The following is an 18,050-nucleotide window of genomic DNA, read 5'->3' on the forward strand; positions in this document are numbered from 1 at the left end:
ACACACCGTGCTGCCGCCTGCAGTCGTGCAACGTGCAGCTGCACTGGGCTCTGCTCGTGTCCCGAGCTCTGTGCCCCCCCCGTCACAAAAAGCTGCGGTTCACTAGGTGGCAGCACGGCCCCATATCACGGCCCGCTTTATGGCAGTGCGTCCCCATGCTGTGCCCTATACCCGCCCCACTCGTGGCTGCCCGGCCGCGTTATGCTGCGGGTCCGGAGCTGACATCGCTCCGCCCAACCCCTCCCGTTCACGGCTGACCCCGCTCGGGGTCTCGGCCTCGGGGAAGCCCCCCCAGGGCAGCACCCGCCTCCCATTGTCCCAGTCATCCCAGGAATGTTGGGGAGAAGCTGGGAGCGGCAGCCGTGGGTTGGGCCTGGCTGCTGCACACAGCCAAAGCTCCCAGCTCCGGGCTGGTTGTGGGCGTCGCTCCCTCGCTGTATTCGCTGTGGGGCTATTGGTTACAGATTAACCCCCCTCGCCTTTGAGGTGGGGGTCGCAGCCCCCGCAGGCACAACAGAACATTGAGGCGAACGCGGGATGAGGTGTTTTGTCCACTTGCGGCCGCCGTAGAGAAACCCGGAAGTGTCTCCATGGTGACGGGAGGAACCTGGGCCTAGTTGGGGGAAGCGATGGAGAAAGAAACGAGCGGATCGGGTGTGGGGAGAGGGGCCTTCGGGTTGAGGGCGGCGCCCACAGAGCAACGGGCCTTGTTACTGTGTGGGGGGGTTGGGGGCGGGGGGGGCAGCGCCGCGCCTCGAAGCTGGGTGGGGGCGCAGCCCCGTCCCTCCCCACTGAGGCCTTGTTCCCCCCACTGAGCCTTGTCCCCCCCCACTGAGCCTGTCCCCCCCATTGAGGCCTACAGCCCCCATTGAGGCCTACAGCCCCCATTGAGGCCTTGTCCTCCTCCCACCATTGAGGGCCTTGTCCTTCTCATTGATGCCCTGTCCCTCCCCATGAGGCCTTGTCCCTCCCCATTGAGGCCTTGTCCCTTCCCCACTGAGGCCTTGTCCCCCCCCACTGAGCCTGTCCCCCCATGAGGAACCTTGTTCCCCCCATTGAGGCCTGTCCCCCACATGAGTCCTTGTCCTTCCCCATTGAGGCCTTGTCTTTCCCCATTGAGGCCTTGTCCTTCCCCATTGATGCCCTGTCCCTCCCCACTGAGGCCTTGTCCCCCCCCATTGAGGCCTTGTCCCTCCTCACTGAGGCCTTGTCCCCTACAGCATCGTTCACCTGTGTCTGCGCAAGGCCGACCAGAAGCTGGTGATCCTGAAGCAGATCCCCGTGGAGCAGATGAGCAAAGACGAGCGGCTGGCGGCGCAGAACGAGTGCCAGGTCCTCAAGCTGCTCAGCCACCCCAACGTCATCGAGTACTACGAGAATTTCCTGGAGGACAAGGCTCTTATGATCGCCATGGAGTACGCTCCAGGTGGGCACCGTGCACCCCTCATGCCTGGCAGTGGTTCCTCAGCAGGTTCAGCCGATGCCAGGCATTCATCAGGCTGCTGTAGCTTCATGTCGTGCTCTGTGTCCTCAGAGATTCAAAATAAGGCTTTCTTGAGAAGACATGGCCATTATATTCTTTTTGTGGGCATCAAGTTGGTCATGAACCAAGTGGCCGAGCATTGGCACAGGTAAACCAGAGAGATAATGGAGTCTCTTTCCATGGAGATACTCAAAGACAGTTGTTTCTAGGTGGCCCTGCTTGAGCAGGAGGATGAACCTGATGATCTCCAAGGAGCCCCACCAGTCTCAGCCATTCTGTAGTTTTATGCCTTGTGCCTGTTCCTAACAGAAATGAGCAGATTTCTGACACACCTGCTACCATCCACCCTTGGTTTAGGTTTCACTTGTTTGTCAGCTCTTGGCCACGCTGTCCCACAGCCATGCGTGGGAAGGTGCGATTTCTGATGAGGTTTGCTATGGAGTTTAAGATTAACTCAACATTTGCATGAGGGTTTGTTAAAAGTTTCACAGTAGACCTGCATCTAGACCTACCCTTCTTGACAGGGGCCTCTCATTGCCACGTGGCCACTTGGACTGCAAGAATTCTCTTCTGCAGAACAGGCTTATCTTGTTCTGCCATCAACCTTTGTGTCCTGACAGGGCTCCAGGAGCTGTAATTTTAGTGTTCCTTTTTCCTGCTGCCTTTGACAATATGTCAGCAGCGACTTCTCTCTCACTGTGTCTTCATCCCACCAACTGTGCTGCCATTGTTCTCTGCACAGTCCCAGGAGCACTGGAGGACCTGCTCTGTGTCCCACCATGACACGCTCTTGGCTTGTTAAGGTGCTGCATCTAAATCCCTTGATTTTTAGGCTGAGATTGTGCTGCCCTGTGCAGCCACCCTTGCTGATATCCCTTTGTTGTTCTTTGCAGGGGGCACGCTGGCGGAGTTTATTCATAAACGCTGTAACTCCTTGTTGGATGAGGACACCATCCTACACTTCTTCGTGCAGATCCTCCTGGCTCTTCACCACGTACATACCAAGCAGATCCTGCACCGTGACCTGAAGACTCAGAACATCCTCTTGGACAAACATCGTATGATTGTCAAGATTGGAGACTTTGGCATTTCCAAAATCTTGAGCAGCAAAAGTAAAGCCTACACGGTGGGTGGCCCAGCTTTGCAGGGGAGCTACTTACTGCCATGGCAGCAGGCTGGAAACACTGGTCTTGGCTCTGTGAGAGTCTCTGGAAAGCTGCTGAGGGCAGCAAGGTTGGAGGTGGCACACTCACAGTAGGCTACATCTGTGTAACACGGTGCTGCTTTGTTCCTGAAGCCTCCAGAAAGGCAGATCCTCATGGTTTACACTGAGACTGTCAGCCAAACAAACATGCAGCTCCTCTAAGCTTTGGTTGGTAGTGCTCTGGGCTGTAAAATGAGCCTTTCTCTTTTCCCCTTCTTACCTTTCATGGCTTCATTTTGCATTTATCTATCTCATCTAGGTTGTGGGAACTCCATGCTACATCTCCCCAGAGCTCTGTGAAGGGAAGCCTTACAACCAGAAGAGTGATATCTGGGCTTTGGGCTGTGTGCTCTATGAACTTACCAGCCTCAAGAGGGCTTTTGAAGCTGCGGTAAGACAAGACAGAGTTTATATGTAGTGCAGAGAACCACGGTCTCTTTCAGAGGAGAAAATACATATTTGCATCACTCTTCTCTCTGAGCCTGAAGGTGTGAAGACAGAGGGCAGTGCTGAATACATCTTGCTCATTGGCCTTGTTTCTGATTTCCCAGCTACCGTATATCTCTCTTTTGTTTTCTGTTCAGAATCTGCCTGCCTTAGTATTGAAGATCATGAGTGGTACATTTGCCCCAATATCAGATAGATACAGCCCTGACCTGCGCCAGCTCATCCTTAGCATGCTGAACCTGGATCCTTCCAAGCGGCCTCAGCTGAATGAGATTATGGCCCAGTCCATCTGCATTCGCCCCCTTCTGAACCTCTACACTGATGTAGGAAGTGTTAAAATGAGAAGGCAAGTAATACTGCCACACTTGTCTCCCTTGGGAGGAACTGCCACAGCTCACAACACGTCAGACCAGCTCACTGTCTATGTTATAAACTCCAAAGAGAGTATTGACCCCGTGCTGCGTTACCAAATGTGCAGCTGCTGCAAGCCAAGCCTGGCCTTGTGGCTTGTGGCTGCAGCAGGTGTGGGCAGCAGTAACTGCAAATGAAGAGTTGTGAGCTCATGGGGAAGAAAACTGACACCAACTTCCCTTTCTCAGGTGGTTTAAAACACCTGCCAAAGGCAGTTCTATGAACTAAGTCAGCTGTGGCTTATGCTGTAGCTTTGCCTGGTTCCATGATACAGAACTCTGCAGGACCTCTGGGCTGAGCTGACTGTAAGGTCTGGATTTTAATTTGGCAGGCCTGAAAAGCCCTTGGCTCCGGTGCAGACAGTGACACACAGCCGGACGGGGGGACGAGTGAGCAGTGCCAGGCCCAGGGGTGAGTGCTGGCACAGGGCCTTCAACACAGCTCCCATTCAGAAGGACCCTCTCCTTTGGGTGTCAGGGAGTCAGAGAGGCATTTGGAGAGAAGCTGAGAAATATTACCTTCTGTGAGCACTGGAGGAACCCACAGGGACCTCAGATCTGGGGACCAAGCAGCAGTCTTTCTTTCCAGCTGTCTCTTTGAGGTTTTGACCCTTTGAATCAAGTTTCTGCAGTTTCTACTGTAAAGGCTGGGAACCAGTTAAGGGGGGTGCGAAAGGGGGAACATCTCTGTGCAGGGCAGTGCAGCTGGCACTGGTTAACAATTAGCTAGAGCTGTTGTACTGCTGCTCCCCTCAGTTCTGGGATAAAATGCAAGGAGCTGTTCCCATGTGTTTCCTCAGCCCTGGCAGTGAGCTCCCCAGCAGCCCCGTGCCAGCCTTGGACTGATGCTCTGAGCTGGCCTGGCCCTGCTGGCAGCCCGGCAGCTGTGCTGGCACCCAGCTGGCTGGTGGCTTTATCTTTCTATGGGAGGAAAGTCAGGAATCCACTCTGATTTCTGTTTGACCCACAGGTGTTCGAGGTGGCTCAGCCAGGACAGGCATCCCTCCTCCCCTGTCGTCCATCTACACGTGGGGCAGTGGGATCACCACCCCTCACCGCCTGCCCATGCTGAACACAGAAGTGGTGCAGGTGTCTGCTGGAAGGACACAGAAGGCCGGGGTCACCAAGTCAGGGCGGCTCATCATGTGGGAGGTGAGTAATGGGGAACGTGGGACAGGCAGCTGTGGGGTTTATCTTGGTTCTCATACACAGCCCTTGCTGCACAGAGGCACAGGAGTTGGTGCTGTTTCTCTCCTCCAGGCTCCCCCCATAGGCACTGCAGGGGGCCCTTCTCTGCCAGGAGCCACCGAGCAGCTGCAGCCTCAGTTTGTGTCCCGCTTTCTGGAGGGCCAGTCTGGTGTGACCATCAAACACGTGTCCTGTGGGGATCTCTTCACTGCCTGCCTCACAGGTGAGCTGCTGCCTTGGGCTTTCACCTGGAGAAGCTGTGGAAGTGGTTTGCAAATACAGTGTGACAGCCTGGGATATCTGCTCAGAGAGGAACCCAGGAGATGCGCTGGGCTGGGATGAAGTGAAGACCTCTGTGGCCTGAAGGCATGATGCCGTGCTGGTCAGCTGGGTCACAAAGGTCAGTCTGGTGTGGGGAAGACAACAGGCACCTTCTGTTTCTTGTCCTGCTAGCAGTGGTGTCACTTGAAGCCAGAACTGGCTTGCACAGTGGAGCCTGCAGTGCAAGGAATGCTTGGGAGGCTCAGCCTTTCTCTGTCACATACTGTGTCAGTGTGACACTAGCAGTGATTAATGGCGACTGGCACTGCAGCGAGAAGGCAGCATGAATGGGCACCTATGAGCTCCTGCAGGGCTGGTTGTCCCGTGCTGCAGGCAGGCAGGGTCTGAAGCCCTTGGAGTGTGGGCCAGAAGGCACATACAGCACCCCAGGGCTGTGTGTGGGGAGCAAAGTCCTTCCAGTGGTGCACTGGGAGCCCTGTTTGCCCTTCTGCTGGAGGTCAGGGCAGTAAATGACAGATATGCAGATAGCAAATTTCAGAGGTGTGTGTTTGTCCTTCCTCTGCATGGTGTTTCCTGCCACTGCCCTGCTGGGTGTGCACCCTGTGTATTCAGCACCTTGACAGACTGTGGAGTTAACAGCTCCTGCGTACACAGCTGCCATAATGTTATCACAGCACTTTCCTATTATCATCTGATGTTTGTTTTGTGGTGCATCGAGGCTGCTGGTCTCTGAAGTTTGCTGAAGGCCTTGGGGGGGCCCCCCAGCAAGTTCTGAGTCACAGTGTGTCCAGGCAGAGCCTGTCCTGCAACCCATGGCCAGCCCTGTGGGCTGTATGTGCCTCGCAGGGTGTCACGTGTGGCAGTAACACAATTTCTTTCTTCCTTTGCAGACAGGGGGATCATCATGACTTTCGGCAGCGGCAGTAACGGCTGTTTAGGGCACGGGAACTTCACGGATGTGAGCCAGGTTTGTTGTGAGGGCACTGGACATGCTGCTCCCCCAGGGTCAGAGGATGGATCGTGCTTTATCTGCCACGTGAGGCAGCTCATCCCAGCTCCAGGGGTGTGCATCCCAAGCGTGCTCTGGCATCTGACCCCCTCCCCCTCCTTTCCCTATCACTGCGGGTTTTAAAAGGCCCAACCTGCCTCTCTGTTTCTCTCTCCCCCCCTACACAATGATCCCTTTGAGTGTGGGGGAAGTCAAGAGCTGCCTTGTGGTTGCTGTTGGCAGGCTCCCAGCTTGGAGCCTGCCTCCAATCACACACCTGCCTGCTTCACTCTTGGCCTGCAGCTGCCGGGGTTCACTGAGAAAAGTTATTTTTCAAAAGAGCCAGTATTTAAAGAAGAGCTGTGTGCTTCCGATTGGCTCGGAGCAGCGGGGCTGAGAGCACATCGCTCCTTTCCAGCTTCTTCCCTCTCCTGCCCTCGGATGTGGCAGCAGCCAATGGCCGCCAGCCGAGCCTGGGGATTGGTGCCATTTGTTTCTATGGTCAGGTGGCTTGTTTGTGGCTGCTCTGTGCAGAGCAGCTCGGTGTTTATTGCTGGGGGACACCAACTGGGAGCAAATCCCAGCAAACGGTGCTTTTTTTTCACTTGAAGAAGATAATGAGATTGAGGCTCGATGTGGCGAGGTGTCAGATTTAACAGCAGGTCACAGCAGGGGCTGGTCTCTCCACACCCTAACAAATATGTAGCTGGTGGCTCTGCATGAGAGGAGCCAAATGCATCCTGCACCAAGCCCCTGCCTGCTCAGAGCGTGCGTTAACCGCCCCTGGCACTCCCCACATGGGCAGGGGGGCAAATCCCAACCCTTGGGCTCTCTAAACCAACATGCTGGCTGCTTTCTCCCACCCCAGAGATGTTTGCATTATCTTTTGTGCTGCGTGCACGTAGACTCTTTAAAAGAAAAAAACCCTTTGAAGGCTGTTCAGAACAAAAAATTCTCTGCTGTTTGTGTTGGATGAAAACTGGGATGCTGCCAATGCTGTGCTGTGCTGGGGGGGTAGAGTGGGAGGGATGGGAGCAGCCGGGCTGGCTGGGAGGTCTCGGCTAACGGCTGCTGCTCTTCCCCTGCCAGCCCAAGATCGTGGAGGCCCTGCTGGGCTATGAGATGGTGCAGGTGGCCTGTGGTGCGTCTCACGTCCTGGCAGTTTCCAATGAACGGGAGGTGTTTGCCTGGGGCAGGGGGGATAATGGTAAGATATGTTTGCTTAGCAGAACAAGGCTAACATGCTTTCCGTTGTCTGTTTCCATGCCCCTCACTGGCCCAGCTTGCCTGCAGTCTGCTCCAGTTATGCCAGGCTCAGTGGGTGTGGGCCCCTGCACTTTGGGTTTTGCTGCCTTTCATGGTGGCAGGTCCCAGAATGAGTTCTTGGAGACAGCTTTGTGTTTCTCCTGCCAGGTCGGCTTGGACTGGGGACCCTGGAGTGCCATAACTCCCCCCAGCAGGTAGCAGTCCCACCAGAGCACGAGGCTCAGAGGGTCATCTGCGGCATCGATTCCTCCATGGTCCTCACAGTGAAGAACCAGATTCTTGCTTGTGGGAGTAACAGGTAGAGGAAATAAGGGTCTGTGAGAGCTCAGAGCCTGCCTGTATCTTCTCCATGCCCCTCCTGTGTCTGTCGCTGAAGTAGAAGAGTCTCTAGTTGACATCTCCGTGAGATCCTGCTCATAGCTGGGGATGTAGTTAAGCTAGGGCAGGATTTGATGCTGGATTCAACCAGCTCCGAGCCATGCTTTTTTTCTTTGCAGGTGCAACAAGCTGGGCCTAGATCGGATCAGCTCAGCAGAGGAACCTTCCCCAGAGGACCAGGTAGAAGAAGCTGCTGTGTTCACATGTGTCCAGTCAGCCCCCTTGAACCAAGAGCCAGTTGTGTGTGCTGACATCGGTACAGCACACTCAGCCGCAGTCACAGGTGCGTGTCCAGATCCCTGAGAGGGGATTGCATTTTCTCCATCCTCCTCCTGCTTCCCTTTCCCTTACGTAGAGGCCTAAGAGGGTCTCGGTGCGCCCTGCTCCCAGTCTTGGAGCTCTGTGGAGCAGGATGCTCAGCATGATAGAGAGCAAAGTGGTTTCTGTGCATCCTTAGGTGACATACAGTTGTTTTCTCTCATCTCTCATCAGCTTCTGGCCAGTGTTACACCTTTGGGAGCAACCAACACGGACAGCTGGGCACCAACTCCTGCCGCAACAGTCGTGTGCCCCACCTGGTTGTGGGGCTCAGGGCCATGAAGGTCACTGTGGTGGCTTGTGGGGATGCCTTCACTGTAGCTATTGGAGCAGGTGAGGCTGAAGCTTGCATGTCCTGGTGAGGACAGCAGGAGCTTTGTGTGCAACAAGCTCTGTCCCTCTGCAGATGGTGAGGTGTGTACCTGGGGGAAAGGAGCCAGGGGACGCTTGGGCAGGAAGGATGAGGAAACAGGAACGCCAAGGCCTGTACAGCTGGAGGAGACGCATCCATACGTGGTGACCTCTGTAGCCTGCTGCCATGGGAACACACTGCTGGCTGTAAAACGTGAGTAGGGGCTTTGCTACTGAGCAAGTGAGGTGTCTGGCTGTGAGATTCCAGCCAGACACAATGCCTTGTGATGCTGCACCGAGTAACCCTGGCACATAAACTATGTGTTATTCTAGTCCATCTAGAGCTGTAGATGAGCAGAAATAACTTGAACCACACAAACATTCCCCTTCTGCTATACAGGGCTGTGATCCACTGCACTGGGGGAGCAGACAGGCAGACTCTGACACCCCCAGAAAGGGGGGCTGGCCAGGCTGCAGCGGGTGGGGAGCTGAGATGCTGGCGGTCCAGTGAGAAGCCAAAAAGAGCAGCTCTCTAATTGCTGCTGTTGAAATAGAAGCTGAGATTTGAGGCGTCGTTTTGGCTGCTGGCTCTCCATTGTGGTTTGGAAAAGATAGCCATGGTTTTGTGGTTCCTCTCTGCTCGGGCCAAAAGTAGCATCCTTGCACGGTTAAAACGTGCCCATGGCGTGACCTGCCCTTCCGTTGCCTGGGCGTAAGATGGGAGTCTGGCCCAGACTGCTGGAGGGGCCTTTCTTCCTCTGTTGGTCTGATTATGGCCTGTGCACTGGGCTGAGGGATTCCAGTCCCAGCCCACTTCAAGGAGGTTAATTACGCCCTGCAGGGGAGGAGGCCCAGCTGACTGCCCCAGCAGAGTGAAATGGGCCCTGCTGAGCTCTCACGTGATGTGAGCTGCCATGGAGGGGACAGGGAAAGGCTGAGTCTTGGTGCAGGGTGTTTGTTGTGGGAGCAAAAGTGTTTTGTTTCTGCAGGAAGGCTGCAAGCTGCAGTCCCCTTCTGCTGCAGGAGTTGCTCTACAGCTGGGCTGTGGGCTCCCACCCACAGCCCTGCAGGAGCAAGGCTCCAAGTTCTCACTTTGGGTTTCCACGCAGCTCAGTCTGCCTTGGAAACCTCTCAGGATTGAGAGCAACGAGCTGGTGACTTGTTTGGTATTACTGCTGCTTTTAGGACAGATCAGGAGCTGGGAGTGAGTGCTGGCACTGGGAGCTGCACTCCACCTTTGGGGCTGCAGAACGCTTTCCTCCCATGCAGCCAGCACTGTTTGTGACCGCCTTGGACTGCTGCCCACTTTATCGTGAGGCCAACACTGCACCTTTTGCTCAACCCCACTGCAAACACAGGCCCAGAACAGCTGGGAGAAGCTGGAGAGGAGAAGGATGGTGCAAACCCCAAGATATTTTATTTCCTCCTGCTTGTGCTCTGTGTTTTTTATGCCACCACAGGGGCAACATTTGCTCATCTGTTCTTGCCTTTTGTGTTTCAGCTGCCGTGGAAGAGTCACCACCCCAGTGAGAGGGACAGCATCCAGCCTCGCCATGCAGCTGCAGGCTCCTCCTGCCATGCCTGTCCTCTTGCTGGACCTACTCCCCACATTCTGCTGCACAACAGGGAGCTTTAACGATGGTTCTCCAGAACCAGAGCTGCTCTTGTGGGTCAGGGAGGTTCGCTGTGGCCCTGAAGTGCCTGAGGCCTGCCGTGCTGTGTTTGGTGGGTCTCGTTGTTGGCAGTGTGTTTGGGTGTAGAAGGGCTCTCCTCTGCCGCTGGTGATGAGCACAGAGGTTGTTTTCTTCCCCATGGAAGCTCTCTGGTTACAAAGCCCAGGCTTGACAGCTCAGTGTCTGAGAGAGCTGTCAGCCTTTGCACAGCAGTGTCTGGAGTTACAGCCCCAGGCGCTGCGCTGGGTGACTAAGTGCAAACCTCTTTTCTAATTAGACAAGCCCGTCCTTTCCCATCCCCCCCTTCAAGCCTTTTGCCCATTTGTTGAGCTGTTCATCACCCTTCCGAGGGTCCTGGCCTAACACAAGGCGAGCAGTATCTCACTCGTGCAACACGGCTGCTCCCCAAGTGCCGCCTGGAGCTCAGCAATTACAGCCTCCCACAGCCCCAGGAGCCCAGCTGAGCATCTTCCAGCTGATGTTTGTCCTCAGGCCCCTAAATCCTGCTGCTGCCTGGCTCCGGGCCGAGCATTGCAAGGCAGGCAGCAAAACACAGCGAGCGATTGTCTCTAATTGAAGTTTTTGAACCCAGATCTCTACAGGGAGATGATGAGTTTCCACCAGGGATCCTTTCTATAGGCAGGAGGGGGCGTATCACTGTGCCACAGACAGGAGTTACCTTTTTTCATCTCCAGAAGGGTCGTTTCCTTCCTTGCTTTTATTTTCCCCCCCCCCCCCCTCCCTTTTTTAACTTACATCTGCCCTGGGCCATTTTCTGATGAGTTTCAGTCTCTGATCTGACATTGCCTTTCACATCCATCTTTGTGCCGTTGCCAATCCGTTGTGTATAAAGTCAGTGCTTTCATAAGCGGGCTGAGATGGAATCTCTCTAATTATTTTTGTGATCCTTTCCTGTCTTCAATGAGGGGAAAACCTTGCCGGGCTCTGTTAGGAGCCGACTGATCCCTCTGTCATGTGGAAGGTAATGAATTTCAGTAGCTCTCCTGTTCTTTCTGCCTCCCAGGCTGGGAATAGAGCAGGTCCCGTCCAGCCGGGAGAGGTGTGTGCAGCCCTGGCCGCAGACATGGCCTCCCTCCTTGGCTCCTGCCTGGGTGGGTGAATGGGTTTTTCCCTGCCTCTTTTGTTTCTGGTGGAGCTGCCTTTTCAGGTGGTTACACCCTGCTATCCCAGGAAGCTGACGTGTGTGTTCAAAGGCTCTGCCAGTCCTTTGGCAACTCGCTTTGTGCTCCAGCTTATGGTGGTGGAGGGGGGAAGCATTCCCTGCTTCCACGCTGACCAGGATAACTGCGGGGCTGGGTGAGATTCCCTTTGGGCCGTCAGCTTTTCTCCCCATGCTGAGCTGTGGGCACCACCAGCTCCTTCAGCAGCAGCTCCCTCCTGGCTGTGCTGCATTCAGCCTCTTGTTGCTCCTTAAGCCACATGCAAATACACCCCAATAACAGCAGGCTCTTACTACAGCCTCCCCAGTGCTGGCAGGTGGCTGGCACAGAAATCCCTGCCACCTTCTGCCTTATTAATGGTGGCATCAACGTGCCATGGCCCTGGGGCTACCAAAGAGGGGCCGAGCCCCCACCACCGTGCTGACAATAAGGGCTTGTTTATGGCTTCACACCGCACTGCTTGGGCTGGAGGGTGGCACCAGCTCAGCTATAGGGACCTTTAACACCCCCTTAGGAAGGTGGGGGGGGGGGGGGAGAAGCCTTTGCTTTGTGCTGGGTTTGGGGGCTTTGCTGCAGCTCTGGGGGCGGGGGGGGGTGATTTCACTTAAGCAGCAAAGGCCGGTGCAATGATTTGAATAATTTAATAGCGGGCTGTGACCGAGCCTGGAGAAAGGCTAAAGGAAACAAAGAGCCCCCCCGGCCCCCGAGCAACAATAGCTCCTGCAAACCACAAGCCGAAGCACGTCCGTGTGCCGCAGGCAGCCCCAGCAAATCGGCCGGTTGCAAATAGGCCGCTTGCATTCCTCCCGTCTGCTGCTTTGTTTCCTTACTGCTGCAGCTCTTGGTCACATCGGGGCTTCCTCCCTTGTTGTTGGTGCTGATGGAGCAGGGATGTGGTTTATCCGTGCCGGGAGAGCTGCCCGTTTTGCTTTAGGTAAAGGTTGATGGTAACAGAAGTGCAGGGCAGGATCCACGGGCTGCTCGTTCCGTGTCTGATAAGGGGACACATCCCGCTGACCTGCTGCTGGAGGCAGGAAACAGCCCCAACGTGCTGCTGCTCCCTGAGCTGCTTCCATTGGCTTCCCAGCCCTATTCCACATAAGGGTCTTTCTGTCCATCCCCCCGATGTTCTCCTGCAGCCCAAAGGCCCCAAAACACAGAGCAAGGTTCCCCCATCTCTCCCTTTTCCAGCTTTGCAAACGCTGCTTTCTCACCCTCTTTCATCCCTACTAACCCAGGCGGACGGACGCTGCTGTTGGAAAACCCGGCTGGATTTGGGGGACGGAGCCGTCACAGGGGGATAAAGCAACATATTGTCACTACAAAGGACACGGCTCTGCCCGCAGGCGGAGTGACACCGGAGTGAGAGCCAGGCGGTGAGTGAGGGGAGGGGGTTCGTTAGAGACAGGGGGGGAAATGAGGGGGGTCTTTGTTTGAGGGGTCTGACACCTCGGTGCCGTCCTGCTGGCACCCCATGAGCCTTCAGATGGTTTTGGCAGCTCCGGGCTAATTAGGATGAGGTGCTCGTGAAATGAGGTTAAGGGGGAAAAAAAAAGGGGATAAATTCAAACATCAAAGAGATGGAACTTATAAAGCCGTGGTTCCGAGTTTGGGCTCAGGGCTGGACAAAGGGCACGATGTGATTCTATGGGGGTTTGTTTGACTGTCGGTGAGTGACAAGGGGAGGCTGAGCCGCCCCCAGCAGCCCCGCTGTGCTTCCTCCTCCTCCTCCACGTGTGAATGGAAACGTGGCCGTGCTGGGGCTGCTGAGGGACGGACACACGTTCACAGCCCGTCAGCTGGTGCTGCCCGTCCCTGGGGACAAGGGGTGAATGGTCCCATATGCTGCTCAGCGCTCAGGGGCCGCGCAGGGGGCTGGGACGGAGCTGCCTTTATTCTGCATCCCACCCCACATCGCCCCATTCTGCTTTGCCGGAGCTGCTGTGTCTCATCTCATCCTTATCCCACCTATAGACCCCATCCCACCCGCTCTATCCTACACCACCTCACCCCATCCCGCTCCATCCCATTCCAATTCACCCCATCCCGTCCCACTCCATCCTACACAGCTCCACACCCCGGTCCATCCTATACAACCCCATCTCCTCCTGCCCCATCCCATCCCACTCCATCCTATACCCTCCCACCCCCATATCCCACTATACCCCCCCTTATCCCCTATATCCCCCATCAGTGCAGCCCCACGCGGTGCCCCCCGACCCCCCGTTCTCTCCCCTCCCGCCGTGCGGGACTCGGGGCGGTTTCGTTGCGGTTGTCGCCGCCCCGGGGCGGAGTCGGTTCCGACCGTCGGAGCGGATCGCGGCTCGGGGCCGGGAGCGGAGCGAGATGCCGGGTTACGACTACAAACTGCTCGAGAGGCCGCGGCGGAGGGTGCTGTGCCCGCTGTGCGGGAAACCCATGCGGGAACCGGTGCGTGTCTCCACGTGCGGACACCGCTTCTGTGACACCTGCCTGCAGGAGTTCCTCAGGTGAGCGCCTCTACCCCGCAGCCCCAGCTCTGAATCCGTCCCTACCCCATGGGATGCGGGGGACGCTCCGGGCTGCGGGGCTGGAGGGGACTTGGGGATGCAGTGGGTGCCCCCCACTCGTGACAGCCTCCTTTGGGTTTGAAGGAGGAGGAGGAGGAGGCCGAGCCCGGCTCCTTCCTGCCGGGGCCACGCAGGAAGGAAGCGGTGGGGCCCCCCCATCCCGCACCCCCCGGTCCCTGTGGTTGTATATCGGGGGGATCCACGCGTGGGGCGGCCCCTTCCCCGCGTTCCGCCGCCCCCGGCTCAGCCTCGCCCCGCACCGCCGACCTTTGCACGGGGAGGGGCGGGGGGGGCACGGCGGTTTCTGCGAAACCGGGCGTTCCCGGGGACGGTGCCAGGACGAGCCGGGCCGGGCTCCCACCCGCGGCCGTGGGGAAACGGGGACGGACGGAGAGAGAGACCCCCACGGGGCGGCTGGGGGAAGGTTTGGGGCCGGGGGGGGGTGAGGAGTTGGGGGTTGGGGGGGGGGGAAGCCTCGACGTGAAGGTCAGAGGGAAGGACGGTGCCCCCGGCGCTGCCTCAGCACATTCCCTGCCCGATGGAGCGTGATCGATGGGGCTGCGGCGTCGGGGATTGAGCCCAGACCCCCGGCCCGGTTGGGATCGTGGCCCCCGCCCCAATAGGGCACGTGGCTGGGCTGTGTCCGACCCCTTGGGGCACGTTGGGGGGGGGCTGTCCCGGTGCTGTACCGGGTGGCACCGTGGGGTTGGTCACTGCTGCACCTTGGGGGTCCCACTCGTGCCAAGGGCACATGGAGTGTCTGATATGGGGGGGGGGGGGTGGTTACTTTCTGTGCCCAGCCACCAGAATTGGGGTCCTGGCTGTGCACCCCCACGGGCAGCACCCAAAGGTGCCACAACAGCGGGTCCCATCCAGCTGTGCCAGGTCACCCATTCAGCTCCATCCCCGTCCCCCATCCCACACCATCCCTCTGTGGGTCACGCTGACATCGGGACTGTGCCCCAGTGACTTCCAGCTCTCACCCCATTGGGGTACCCCCATCATGCTGCTGACCCCGCTCCATACACGTCCCCCTCCTCCCCACCTCTTCGGGGCCATTTCCTGGTGAGCAGTTTCCTATGGGGCCGTACATCCGTGCTGCACATCTGGCGTCCAGCTGCCGGCCCCCAGCTCACGGGGCAGCCCCATCCCGGACCGTGTGAAGGGGCTCCAGATGGTGCCACGCTCCCAAGGGGGGGGTGTCTGGCGGGGGCATTTCCCAGCCCTGACAGATGGAACGGCCGCCGCCAGGATTAGGGCTCCCCGAGGGCTGGATTTGACACACCGGGGGGGCTCCGTGGATGTGTCAGCCCTCAGCCCGACCCTTCTCTCTTCCTCCTGCAGCGAAGGCGTCTTCAAGTGCCCCGAGGATCAGCTGCCCCTGGACTACGCCAAGGTGAGCCCAGCGGGGATGGCCCCATGTCCCTGCTATGGGTCTGGCCCAGCCCTGGTGCCTGGCACGGGCACTGCCGTGGATCAACAGCCCTTTGTGCCGAGCAGTGGGAAGCGGAAACCAGCTCCCGACAAAGGGCGCTTGTTGCTGTGCTGGCTGGGGGGGGTTCAGGCTCTGGGCACTGTGCCCATGGCTTCTGTTACCCCCCCCCAGATCTACCCAGACCCTGAGCTGGAAGCCCAAGTGCTGAGCTTGGCCATCCGCTGCATCCACAGCGAGGAGGGCTGCCGCTGGACCGGGCTCATCCGGCACCTGCAGGTAGGAAAAGGAGCACCCCACATCACCCCACATCACCCCACATCACCCCATACCCCAACCCTGACCATCCCTGTTCACCCCTTTCCCCCAGCCCCACCTGGGCACCTGCGGCTTCAACGTCATCCCCTGCCCCAACCGCTGCAGCACCAAACTGAGCCGTCGCGATCTGCCCCAGCACCTGCAGCACGGCTGCCCCAAGCGCCGCGTCCAGTGCGAGTTCTGTGCCGGGGACTTCACAGGGGAGGCCTTTGAGGTGGGAGCCACTAGGGGACAGTGTGAGCATGGGGATGGTGTGGGGTGTGTGTGGGGATGCGGGGCGGTGGGGTGGGTAGCACAGTGTGGGGTTAAAGTGGCCATGGAGGATGTGGATGGGCTGTAGGGCGCCGTGGGGATGCAGATAGAGCTGGCAGTACTGATAGTGCCTCTGTCCACAGGGCCACCAGGGAACATGTCCCCAGGAGAGCGTGTACTGTGAGAACAAGTGTGGGGCACGAATGATGCGGCGCCTGCTGTCCCAGCACAGCCTGGCCGAGTGCCCCAAGCGCACCCAGCCCTGCACCTACTGCTCCAAGGAGTTTGTCTTCGACACCATCCAGGTGAGATGGGGCCATAAGGATTGGGGTGCCCCGCCACCTCTCAACCCCAATAACACCCAGCCTCTGTCCCCAGAACCACCAGTACCAGTGTCCCCGCTACCCTGTGCCCTGCCCCAACCAGTGTGGGACGCCCAACATCGCCCGCGAGGATGTGCCCACGCACCTGAAGGAGAGCTGCAGCACGGCCATGCTGCTGTGTCCCTTCAAGGAGGCCGGCTGCAAACACAGGGTGAGTGTCCCCAGCCCTGTGCTCATGTCTCCATACCATCCTGGTGTCCTGATATGCCCCATCCCTCATATACATCCCATTGCTGGTGGTGTCCATGCTCTGCTCCATCCCATCCCTGTGGCCACATGGTGTCCCCATCCTGTCCTCTGTCCCTGCCATCTTGCTGTCTACTGCTGTCCATCCCTTATCCCTATGGCATCCCTCTGCCTCTGTCTCACCCCACCATCCCTGTGTGTCCCCATGCTGACGGTCCCATTATCCCCGCAGTGCCCCAAGCTGGCCATGGGCCGGCACCTGGAGGAGAGCACCAAGTCCCACCTGGGCATGGTGTGTGCGCTGGTCAGTCGGCAGCGGCAGGAGATCCTGGAGCTGCGACGCGACGTGGAGGAGCTGTCGGTGAGCAGCGATGGGACCCTCATCTGGAAGATCAACGACTACACCCGCAAGCTGCAGGAGGCCAAAACCCGCAGCAACTACGAGTTCTTCAGCCCTCCTTTCTACACCCACAAATACGGCTACAAGCTGCAGGTCTCTGCGTTCCTCAACGGCAACGGGAGCGGGGAGAACAGCCACCTGTCGGTGTACATCCGCGTGCTGCCGGGTGAATACGACAACCTCTTGGAGTGGCCTTTCTCCTACCGTGTCACCTTCTCGCTGCTGGATCAGAGCGACCCGTCGCTCTCCAAACCCCAACACATCACCGAGACCTTCCACCCCGACCCCAACTGGAAGAACTTCCAGAAGCCGGGAGCGTCGCGGGGTTCTTTGGATGAGAGCACGTTGGGTTTTGGTTACCCCAAGTTCATCTCTCACGAGGACATCAAGAAGAGGAACTACGTGCGGGACAACGCCATCTTCATCAGGGCGTCGGTGGAGATCCCCCAAAAGATCCTCAACTGAGCCCCCCTATAATGGGGGACACGATGTGGTCTCCCCTATAATGGTGGGGGGACACAACGCGGTGCTGTCCGTGGTGCTGAACCCCGGGGGTGGGTGGTGTCCCTTTGGGGGGGTTTGGGACCCCTCTGCCCCCTTCTTAGGTGCCCGGGGGGGGGGGGTACAGGGGGCTGTGCCCCCCATTTCCTCACTCCCCACCACCAGCCTTCTTGGGGACATGGGGGTCCCCGCTGCCCAGAGCCATATTTTATAAGCTGGTGCCCCCCTTCCCCCCCCCCCCCCGGCACCTATTGGTTATTTATTACCCCAATGCCCGTTCCTTGACTTTTTTGTTTTTCAATAAACTCTTCTTGTATTTATTAGGAGCTCCTTCGTGTCCCCTGCACACAGAGTGGGGCTGGGGGGGTGCAGGGAATCTCTGCCCCCCAACCCCGCAGCAGCTGGGTGCGGATGGAGGCGGTTCGTTGGGTAATTAGTGATGGTTCATGGTGTGGGGTTGTGGTGGGGGCCATTGGGGAGCAGGTGAGGGGCACGGGGTGATGGTGGGGGCTGTGCTGGTGACACGGCAGTGCTGGCAATGGGACGAACCTGGTGCCATTCTGAGCCCAGCGGCAGCACTTACATTGGCTTCATCAACTGTAATTGGGTCCACATTGACTCCTGCCCGTGCTGGTGCTCGGTGCTGCCCCATTGTGGTAGCTGGGATCCCGACCTGCTGCTCCATGTCATCCCCTGTTGGTGCCTCTATCGTCTCTTACGGTGGCTGACAGCAGCCGGTACCGGAGCCCGGTTCTCCCTCCCCCGGCCCATCATTGCGGTTCTCCCCGCCGTTCTGTGCCGCTCCTCGGAAGGATAAAACGGAGACAAAAGCGCTTTTCACGGCCTTTATTCAAAGCCCC

General features: G+C 57.9%; 2 protein-coding genes across 5 annotated transcripts; both read left to right on the forward strand.

Moving 5' to 3' along the window:
• Window positions 1-423: 423 nt before the first annotated feature.
• Window positions 424-13,470, forward strand: NEK8 (NIMA related kinase 8). Of its 3 annotated transcripts, none has more exons than XM_015880991.2 (16): window positions 424-676; window positions 1,221-1,426; window positions 2,377-2,609; window positions 2,947-3,078; window positions 3,272-3,480; window positions 3,877-3,956; window positions 4,515-4,696; window positions 4,805-4,955; window positions 5,905-5,981; window positions 7,092-7,209; window positions 7,416-7,566; window positions 7,766-7,929; window positions 8,139-8,297; window positions 8,371-8,529; window positions 12,408-12,545; window positions 13,364-13,470. In XM_015880991.2, the coding sequence occupies exons 1-15, from the start codon at window positions 630-632 to the stop codon at window positions 12,533-12,535; spliced, it is 2,196 nt and encodes a 731-aa protein (XP_015736477.1). In that variant the 5' UTR covers window positions 424-629; the 3' UTR covers window positions 12,536-12,545; window positions 13,364-13,470. The 3 variants fall into 3 exon arrangements, 2 of the variants coding, with proteins under 2 accessions (XP_015736477.1, XP_015736479.1); XR_001559022.2 differs by lacking the exon at window positions 13,364-13,470 and adding an exon at window positions 9,817-10,040 and having other exon boundaries at window positions 427-676; window positions 12,408-12,519; XM_015880993.2 differs by lacking the exons at window positions 12,408-12,545; window positions 13,364-13,470 and adding an exon at window positions 9,817-10,867 and having other exon boundaries at window positions 427-676.
• Window positions 13,372-17,516, forward strand: TRAF4 (TNF receptor associated factor 4). Of its 2 annotated transcripts, XM_015880995.1 has the most exons (7): window positions 13,372-13,658; window positions 15,063-15,114; window positions 15,325-15,429; window positions 15,521-15,682; window positions 15,864-16,025; window positions 16,099-16,254; window positions 16,522-17,154. In XM_015880995.1, the coding sequence occupies exons 1-7, from the start codon at window positions 13,516-13,518 to the stop codon at window positions 17,152-17,154; spliced, it is 1,413 nt and encodes a 470-aa protein (XP_015736481.1). In that variant the 5' UTR covers window positions 13,372-13,515. The 2 variants fall into 2 exon arrangements, with proteins under 2 accessions (XP_015736481.1, XP_015736480.1); XM_015880994.2 differs by lacking the exon at window positions 13,372-13,658 and having other exon boundaries at window positions 14,191-15,114; window positions 16,522-17,516.
• The last annotated feature ends 534 nt before the right edge of the window (window positions 17,517-18,050 follow it).

This window comes from Coturnix japonica, chromosome 19, assembly GCF_001577835.2.
Source record: "Coturnix japonica isolate 7356 chromosome 19, Coturnix japonica 2.1, whole genome shotgun sequence".
NCBI classification, from domain to species: domain Eukaryota; kingdom Metazoa; phylum Chordata; class Aves; order Galliformes; family Phasianidae; genus Coturnix; species Coturnix japonica.